General features: G+C 55.2%; 1 protein-coding gene across 1 annotated transcript in view; it reads left to right on the top strand.

Annotated features, from left to right (window-relative positions):
- The first annotated feature begins 249 nt into the window (after nt 1-249).
- The window catches only part of LOC140508170 (uncharacterized), a 35743-nt gene continuing 26046 nt past the window's right edge, over nt 250-9946 (top strand). The window contains exons 1-4 of the mRNA XM_072615947.1: nt 250-977; nt 3475-3570; nt 4063-4189; nt 8235-8402. Of these exons, the coding sequence (XP_072472048.1) occupies nt 813-977; nt 3475-3570; nt 4063-4189; nt 8235-8402 (556 nt within the window). The 5' untranslated portion in view covers nt 250-812. The remainder of the gene's footprint in view (nt 978-3474; nt 3571-4062; nt 4190-8234; nt 8403-9946) is intronic.

Raw genomic sequence — 9946 nt, 5'->3', positions numbered from 1 at the left:
CTGGGGGGAGAAGAGGGGCCAGGACCCCACCTGCAAGGAGAGCCCCCCAGGAGGCGGGGAAGGAGCTGTCAGCGCGGCTTGCGGGAGCAGAGGCGGAGGCTGCGGCAGGGCGGAGACGCCTCCGAGGGCGTGCCCTGGGGGCGGGTAGGGAGGAGGGGCCAGGAGGGGGGCAGGACTGAGGCCAGCCCCTCACGTGACACAGGGGGAAGGAGGGGCTGGTGAGCGGGGGCGGGGAAGGGGGCGTCTCCCCGAGAACAGAGAGGACAGCCCGCGGGGCCTCCGGGGCAGGTGGCTGGGGTCCATTTATCTAGCGCCTACTTTGTGCCAGGCTAAGAAAGCCCTACACAGACGTGATCCCACTGGAGGGAGGGCCATCGTGGGCCCCCCTGGGCAGACGGAGAAGCCTGGGCAGGCAGCTATGGCCTGCCCTGGGGCACACACCCCGGCAGTGCCTAAGGAGGGATTTGTGCCCCGTGGCGCCCTCTGGCGTCGATCAGCAGAACTGCCCCGGGCGCCCTTCCCTCTGGGGAGGGGCGAGAGGCTCTGGGGTCACGTGCTTGGTGGGGGGTTCCGTGGCCAGAGAGGGATCCGGACCTAGAGATTACCCAGAGGTCACGCGTAGAAGCCTGGCTCGGACCCTGGGCCATCTGCGCAGCTGGACAGGCCCCTCTCCCTCCTTCTCTCCAACGGCCCCAGTGGGGGGTGGGGGAGGAGAGCAGGAGCAGGAGGAGGACCAAACCATGGACGCCCCGCCCCTCCAGGGTCCCGCCCCTTCTCAGGCTGCTTGAGCCTCCTCCCTTGGCCCACTGCGCATGGGCGGGAAGCTTCTGGACTACAATTCCCAGAGGCCTCTCAAAGAGAGCGAGGAGAGGGGCTCGAGCTGCGCAGGCGCAGTGCTGGGGTGTTTCTCTACTGGGGTGCTAGAGCCTGACTCTGGGAATAGGAGCTTTGGCAGGCTCTCCCTACACGGGCGGCAGGTGTGGTTGTGAGTCCGCGCGTGGCCGTGAGTAATTGTGTGTTCTCGTGTGTGTGTCCTCCTGTGGTTGCGTGTCCGTGGGTGCCATCACGGGGAGCAGCGTGCATTGTCACTGAAATTGTGTCCGTTCTGTGGGTGCTCATGTGGGTGCGTGTCTGCGGGTGCGAACGCATGGGACAGTGTGTCCTCGTGTTTGTGTGTCCGTGGGTGCCATCACGGGGGGCAGCGTGTCATGTTGTGTTTGTGTGTCCGTGGGTGCCATCGTGGGGGCAGCGTGCCTTGTCACTGAGATTGTGTCTGTTCTGTGGGTGCGAACGCATGGGACAGTGTGTCCTCGTGTTTGTGTGTCCGTGGGTGCCATCACGGGGGGCAGCGTGTCATGTTGTGTTTGTGTGTCCGTGGGTGCCATCGTGGGGGCAGCGTGCATTGTCACTGAGATTGTGTCCACCCTATGGGTCCTCATGTGGGTGCGTGTGCCTGGAGTGCTGGCAGGGGTGCCAAAGCCGCTATCCGCCCCCAAAGCGGGCACAAGGGGGGGTCCCCACATCTCTGCCCGCTCCTGATGTCTTAGACCCTGGGGGTGCCCGCTGCCCCAGAGGATGGAGGGATGCGTACCCACGTGTCTGGGGGACAGCTGTCTGGCTGTCAGGAGTCCTTGGGCTCAAGGGACGGACTCCAGCCTCCCAGGTTATGCTCGGGCACTTGCGCGAGGCTTTTCTCTCTTGTGCCTGTGGGGGGGCCACCCCTGGGTAGAGGTGTGGTCCTGCGAAATAGGTGGGTGGGCTTTCATTGGTTCTACTTTCATTGGCCAGGCTGACCCTCCCTAGGCAAGTTCTGAATTCACCTGTCACCCCCTCCTCAGTAAACTCCAGGGGCTCCCCATCACCTCAGAGGCAAACACAACATGCTCTGCCCGGCCTCTGCAGGACCCTTCCTCCATTTCCAGGTTTCTCCCCCTACAGGGGCCCCTCTGTAAACTCCAGCCCATCCCCTCCTCACTGGCTTCCTGGTCTGCAGGAGGCCTCCGGGGCACCTTCCTGCAGAGTGTGTCTCTCAGGAGGTCTCAGGGGCAAGGACTGGGCCACCCAGTCCAGCACATGAACACAGCCAATTGTCCCCAGCACGGCTCCCTCAGCTGGTCACTGTATAGGCACCTTGGGAGCCAGGAACCTAGAGTCCTTCAAGGGGCTGGTCCAGAGGCATCTCCCAGGAGAGCTGCTACCCTCTCTTGCCCCACTGGTCATCCTTAGTGCTGACCCTGGTGCCTCCTCCTGCTACATCAGCCACCCACCATCAGGCTTCTGCCTCTCCCAGAAGAGCTTTCTCAACTACTCATTCATCAGGTTCTGCTCACTTCACTTTGCATCGATCCACATGAGCCTCCCTGCCTCTCTGAATCCTTCCTGGTCATTTCTTCACACCGTCTGGCACTCCTTGGTTACACTCACTGCTACAGTCTGTGGACATCTGCTGCTACTCTCTGGCCTCCAACCAGCTGCCTGGCTTTTCTTGGCCCTTGGTCACACTCCTGGTTTGGACCTTATCTGCATCCTATGCTGCAAGACACATCCTCCTCCTGTGGCTCTTAACAACTTCTATCTCGTGGCCTTCCCCCTGATGGATGACCCTTCTCAAATCCTATTGAAACAGCCTCAGACTTAGCAGCCTCCTTCCATTCTCCCCCATGCCCTTACTTCAGGCCATTTTCTGTGGGCCAACCCAGGGCAAGGCTGGTCATACCCGTTCTACCCACCTCCAGGACCACCAGTTGCACATCACTGCCCCATGATATCCTCAGAGTGGTCAGCTATCTATGCTTAGCCATCTTCCGAGGCTGCTTTTGTCTCTAGGATGAAGGACAAGTCTCTCAGGGTCTGGATCCATCCCATTGCCCAGAGGAGGAGGCCATATCTGTCTGAGGGCAAGTTCCTGGAGAGCCAGAGCACTTAGCACAAGCTTGCTCCAAGGCATTACTGCATAATGCTCCTCCCCTCGGTCTCTGGGGATCCTGAGCCCCTTCCAGGTGCAGCCCCAGAGTCACCTCCCTGGCAGCACATCATACTGACTGTGAACATGCCTATCTCTGCCCAGGCTATGTGCCCCCTTGGTGGGCAGGGACTACGTCTCTCCTGTCTCTCTGCCCTGGCATCCTGCCCCTGCTGGGGACCTGATACAGGGGGCAGAATTGGCCTGAATGGGGATCTCTGCCCTCCACCTGCATCCTCCAATTAGCATGTCTGGCCCATGATCCGTGTCTCCCCCTCTGTCTCTCTCTGTCCTGAGGAGCCTGGCACTGGGAGATGCCAGGGCTGCCTCTGTGGTGTGTGTGTGTGTGTGTGTGTGTGTGTGTGTGTGTGTGTGTGTGTGTATGTGTGTGTGTGTGTGTATGTGTATGTGTGTATACCTGGAGGGCTTGTGGGGGGCTGGTCTCCAGGCCAGTGCATGGGCAGGATGGCTGCTCTTCTTTCCCTGACAGAGTCTCCTCTCTCTCCCCTCAGGTCTCACATCTCATGTCTCTGAATCTCATTTTTCCCTATGAGGGAAGCCTGGAGAAGGATGGCAGGTCCCATGGGGTCCCCTTGGCCCTATACCAGGTGAGTCAGGGTCTCCTCTTCCTCCAGGCCCCCAGATGATGCCTTGTTGCTCCTGAGTCCTCAGGGGCTTCTTGGGGCAGGTGGTCAGTCACGAGAATCAGCCACAGACAAGGCTGGCCAGATCCTCGGCTGCAGGCCTGGCCCAGAGGCCTCCTTTCCTGAGGTCATCTGGTCCAACCTCCAAGAGCAGGGTCCCAGCAGAGCTTGCAGAGCACCCCCACACACACAGAGCTTTCTGGAGGGTACAGGGCTCCCACCATCCCCAGATCCACGTCCTCACCATCTGGGCCCTTCTCCTTAGATCCCCAGTGGGTCCCAAGACAACCTCCTGGTTGGTAGGAGCAGAGATGGACAGGTGGAAAGATTGGGGTGAGGAAACTGAGGCCCAAAGTCTTACCCACAAAGGCTGTCTTGAGCAGGTCCTGCCTCTACCTCCTGCTGCCTCCCCCTGGGTCCATACCTATGGGCCAGTGTTCCTGTTTGTTGTTGCAGGAAGCCATGTCATTCAGGGACGTGGCTGTGGACTTTACTGAGGAGGAATGGGGGTGCCTGAGCCCAGCTCAGTGGCAGCTCTACAAGGAGGTGATGCTGGAGAACTACAGGAACCTGGTGTCCCTGGGTAAGGCTGCCTCCCCTGGGCCCAGGCTGGGGGGCCCAGAACTGGTGGGGGGAGGAGTGGAGAGGGAGAGAGAAACACCCTGGGCCGCTCCTCCAAGGCACCTCCTCTGGTCTTGGGATCCAGGACAGTGTGACCTCTGGCCCTCTCCTGCCCCATAGACCCCAGCAAAGGATCCCTCAGCTGGGGGCTTCCTGGCCCTCTGGCAAGGAGACAGACTCTGCTGAGGTCTGTGCTGTGCCTTGCTGTGGTCCGTCAGTCAGGAAACACTTAGTAAGGAACTACTCAGTGCCAGGCACTTGCTGAAGCAGGAGGGACCCAAAAAGAGGAGAGTGGAGTCTGACTGGGAAATGACGGGTAAACAATGTGTCCAGAGGAGGTCTAGACGGGAAGTCGGAAGAGGAGCTGCTCTGGAACGAGTGTTCTGGAGTTGTCTTCAGCTGGAGCTTTCCCAGCTCCTCCTGGCCTTTGCACATGCCATGTGCTGGGCAGAGCCTTGCCCGTCCTCTGGGGCCCAGCGCCCTTCCTCCTCCCATGACCTCACTGCTCCTGTTCCATGCTGGAGTAGCTTGTCATCTGCCCCAGAGGGGCAGGCAGCACAGCTCCTGTCTCCCCTGAGTGCTGGCAAGGTTTGCTGATCGACTGACTGACCCCTTCCTGCCCAGAGTAGTAGGAAATCCTTCGTTTTGCTCAGTCCCAGGGAATGCTTCTTACATCACTAGAAAAGGGGACACAGCAGGTCGGCACGGCCCTTTCTGGGGAAGTTTTTTTTGCGGTCAGGATTTCCTTTTCTGGGTAATTGCCCACCATCTCTTCAAGGGTCTGGGAAAGCCCCGGGAATTAGGGTCAGCCTGACTGATGGGCAGTTGTCGGCTCGGTTCTTTGCCCTTCTCCAGCTTGTGGTGCCTCTCCCACTGTCCAGAATCTTTTGGGAGTCTCAGATGGCGGGTCAATAACCACATTTTCCAGTTTGAGGGGGTAGAGGTGCAGTTCATCATGCCCAGGTGACTTGGGTCCGCCAGGGTAGGCCTTTCCTTTACAGGCTTTCCACTGGGGAGAGAAAACAGAGGCAGAGGTGGCCTTGGGCTACTGTGCTCTGCCTGGGGCCGTGGTTGTCCTGTAGTGGGCAGGAAGCCTGCTGCACACACAGCGGCGGGGCTCCAGCAAGTCCTTCAGCCTGGCTTTCTTCCTCTGCGAAATGGCAATAATCGCGAAGCAAACTTTGGCTGGTGTTCTTATCGTTGGTCACGCTGTCATCTCCTGGAGCAGCAGGCAGCTTGGCCCCGAGCTGGCTTATAGTCAGTGTTCGTTAAATGCTTCCTCTCTCTGCCAAGAGAATGAGATACTTTGGGTAAAGCACTTTGTGAACCTGGACCGTCTGTGCCGATGTTTTGGTGCTCGTTTAGTTGTTTCTGTGGTGGCCTGCTGTCTGTGACACCACTAGGGGTTTTCTTGGCAAAAATGCTGGACTGGGTTGCCCATTCCTTCTCCATCTCATTTTACAGATGAGGAAACCAAGGCCAACAGGGTGAAGTGACTTGCCCAGGGTCACAACAGCTAGAAAGATTCTGGGGCCAGGTTTGGACTCAGCGCCTGGTACTCTATTCACTACACCTCCTGGCTGCCCCTAGGTCAGTGTTAGCATCCCTACCAAGCAAAGGTCTCATCCCTTCTTAGACTCTCCTTTCTCTCTGTCTTGTTAAAAGGAACCTGGCCCCTTTTTGGTTAGCTTCCCCCTGCCCCTACCAGCATCACGTCGTCTGCGCTTGAGCACCATAAAGTCAGTCATCCTGGACAATAGCTCCTTCTTGTATTTACTGCTTCCATCTTCTGAATGTGCTTTATAAAAACTGTGGGAGAGTTCCTTGTGCATCCACATCTCTTTAGACATTCCTATTTCCCTCCTCTCTGGCATTTACCCCTTTTTATCTCAAGATTCCATTCTTGAGCATCTCCCATCTTTCCTGGGATAACTTTTCTTGTATAATTTCCCCCGGAATATATTGAACTCTTCTTGCATCCTCCACCCACTTGGTGAACTCTTCAATCGTTCCATTTCCCTTGTCTCCCTCCTGAGCCCTCCTCCTCCTCTGGGTCTTCTCAATATGTCTCTTTGGTCCGCCTTAGTCGCAGTGCCATCACTTCAAAGCTAGAAGGGTCTCGAGCTGTCCATCTCCAGCACTTTACCCTGGGGAAACACGGTCCTACAAAGGCTGAGTGAGATTGATCCGTATTCCTTGTAGTTCATTGTCTGGGGTCCTGCTCCTCCTTGAAACTGGAAGTAGAACTTGGATGCTCCCTGAGCCAAGAGTGTTCTGTTTACTTCCTCAGTCTCCCTCAAATTCAACCTGTGATCTTTGTCAGCGATCCAGAGTCCTAAGTCAGTAGTGTCAGACTCTGATAGAACCAATCTCTGCTGGCCATGTCTTGACTTTAAAAAATCCACAGATTAGCCTTATCTATGATGCACCTTATATTTATTTGTTCTGTTAAACATTTCCAAATATTCATCTTCTTCTCACTGAACTAGGAAGTCTGTCCACTGAATATACTGGTCCCCTGTCTCTGAATCCCTTCCATGGTATCCTGCCCCCTCTTTCCCATAAATCCTTCCTTCTCTCTGCTCCCTCAAAGCCGGAAGTAGAATGTGCTCCCATCCCTTTGTTTTACATTGATGGGAACTGAGGTTGAGTGAGCAGGAGGAATTTGTCCAAGGTCATGCAGAGAGCTTGGCACAAATGTGCCAGGAAATGAGGTCTCTTGAGTCCTGGCCCAGGCCTTGTTAGACTGTCCCAAAATTCCCCTGTCATTCTTCCTGTTTTGGGAACATAATTGAACCATTTATGTCCTGCTGGGCCAACCGTCTTACTCCGACATTCCTCCCAAGGGCACTGACCTCATTTAAACGAGAGGAAATTGGGCCCAGAAAATAAGAAAAGCGGTTGGAACCATGTAATAAAGGGCTTTCAGAGCTGAATAGGTGTCGGGTTCATCCCTAGAAGCAGCAGGGAGGCAGCTGGAGTGGATTGAACAGGGTTAGGCTGATCAGATCTGCCCATGAGAAAAATCATCTCAGCCACTGTGGAGGGTGGATCGGAGAGGACCAGAGAGCCTCGAGGCAGAAACTAGGCTCAGGCAGGCATCTCGCACCACACGATAATATAAGTTCCGAATGGACAGTTGACCAAGAGGTCAAATAATTTTTTAAAATGGAAGAGGGCTACAGGTGTTCCCTTTTACATTTATGATTTGGGGGAAATAATTTTTTAAAGGAAGGGATAGAGGAGATCACAAGAGACAATCTGGACTCTTATTATAACTGGAAGATAGATATCCATTGGGGGCAATCATCTTCCCATCAGATATCTGTGATAATGGCCCCACCTTGGGTCTCTAAGGACTATCCCCTACTATCTGGGCCCCCACTGCTTTGTTTCTTCTTCTTCCTTCAGAGCTCAGTTCCCATTCTTCTCCTGAAATGAGAACTTTCTCAAGCCTATTACCTGCTGGTGTCCACCCTCCCCCAGTTACTGTGTGTACGTGTGTGTGTGTGCGTGTGCATGTATGTAGAAGAAGGGGGAGGTTCTGACCCAAGGTAAGCCTTTGCAAAGCAGGAACTATTGTCCCTGTGTCATCTGAGCACTGAGGGCATTGGCAGTTTTGCTGCTTTGGCCCAAGACCCTCTGGAAGTGTCTGGGAGTGGGAGCTATAAGAAACCTTCCTGTGAGATATCTATCAGACTCCTGCCCAGCAGCACCTGCTCCATCACTTGTGGTCTTGGGAAGTCACCTGAGTCACACATAGAGTAAGGGTCAGAGGTGGGACCCAACTCCAAAGCTGGCCCCCTATCTACTCAGCAGCATACCCTCTTATCTCGACTGCAGGAGGTACCTAATAGATTTTTGTGGATTGATTATGAATGTGTAACCAGTTGCTACAAATAGGCAGAACCTGCCTTTCTTTCCCTCATGTCCATTGACAGTCAAAGCTGAGCCCCCTTCCACCTTCTCTTAGTACAGAGCTTTCTCCTTTCCTCTCCCATGGGCAGGGCTAGTAGAGGACAAGCCAGATGTGGTCTCCTGGCTGGAACAAGGGGAAGAGCCATCAGCCTCAGATCTGCAGGGAGAGGTCCTGAGCAGCCCCTGTCCTTGGGAAGGAGACACTTCCACCAGGTGTCTAGGAGCCAGTGGATGCTGCATCCCAGTGGGGCCCTCAGGTATGGCCTTCTCTGAAGGATGGGCTGGTGCAGGTGGGCTCTGGCGGGTCCCCAGGGGCATGGGCTGCTAGGGATTTACCAACCACCTCCCCAGTCTCTGAGGGTAGGGAAATCCAAAGCCTGAGGTTCACCCAGAGATCACTCTGTGCCTTCTCAGTGCACACACAGGATAACTCAGTGTATGCCCTTGAAGGAACAAGTATCTGCTTGTCCTCAGTTTTCTTACTGGTTAAATGAGAGGACTTTTAAAAATGACCTCTAAATGCCCAGCTGCCAGGGCCTGCCTCCACCTCCCAATGGCTTGGTCTATCTTTCCAGTGGGATGGAAGCTCTTGAGGGCAGGGACTGCTTTCCTCTTGGTTTTGTGTCCCCTGTACCTGGTCCAGTGTGGGCCCTTAAAGCCTGCTTGTTGGTCAGTTGAGTGACTGCATGACCCACAGTCATGCCTTCCTTCAGTGATGAGCTAGCCTGGCTGCCTTCACGCAGTGTCTTTGCCTCTTCCTGCCTCCTGGGCCTGCCTCCCTCTGCCCAGCCCTCTTGTCATGGCTCACTCCCTCATTTTCTAAATGAGTCTCATTGTCCATTCCTGCATCCTCATCCTCTGGTAGAGTGCTCCTTCTCCATGTAGTTGAGCACATGGCTCAGTGGGGACAGCACAGAGATAGGAGTCAACAGGCCAGGCCTGAGGTCTGGTCCCAGCCCTGGGACTAACTTCCTTCAAGGCCACATTGGTCACCTCTCTGAGCCTCAGCCTTCTTCCCTAGAAAGAGGTTGTCCCATGTCAGTGAGGACACAGCAGGACAGCCTAGTGGACTGTCAGGGGCCCCCAGAGGCTGTCAAGTCCACCCCTGAATCCCCAACAAATGCTTGGAGACCCCCAGGGAGGGCCCCTCCCAACTTCCTCCCTTAGGCACCCCATTCACGTTCTGGAGGGCTGAGCTGCTCAGAAAGGTTGTCCATGTTTATACAAAGGCAGCATTGGCCTCTTTGGAACACCCACCCACTGTCCTTATTTCTGTCTCTGGTGGCCATGAAGACAAACTCTAATCCAGGGTGGTGAACCTGGAGCCTCCCTTTGGGTCCTCAAGTGTGGCCCTTTGACTGAATCTAGACCTCACAGAACGAATACCTCTCACTAGAGAATTCATCCTATAAAACTTGGACTCAGTCAAAAGGCCACACCCAAGGACCTAGAAGGATGTGGCCTCCAGGCCAAAGGTTCCCCAGCCTTGGAAATCCTTCATTCACATGGCTGCCCTTCAGATTCTCAGACAGCTGCCATGTCTGCTGTTTCTCAGACTAACTATCCCTAGATCTTATAAGCTATGAAGGAAGAAATGAAAAGCATAGATTTCATGCTTAATGTGTACCCAACACTGTGCTAAGTCCTGGGAATATGTGCTAAAGTGAAACAACCTCCCCTCATTTTATCTGAACATGTGTCCCTTCACCGTCTTGCTGTCCTTCCTCAGGACCCTCTCCTGGTCATAAGTGGCCTTCCTAAAGTGTGATTTCTTCAACTGAACCTCAGACATCCAGTGTAG

The sequence above is a fragment of the Notamacropus eugenii genome, chromosome 5, assembly GCF_028372415.1.
Source record: "Notamacropus eugenii isolate mMacEug1 chromosome 5, mMacEug1.pri_v2, whole genome shotgun sequence".
Taxonomy (NCBI): domain Eukaryota; kingdom Metazoa; phylum Chordata; class Mammalia; order Diprotodontia; family Macropodidae; genus Notamacropus; species Notamacropus eugenii.
Note: the sequence above shows the minus strand (reverse complement) of the source record. Positions and strands in the feature narration are given on the sequence as shown.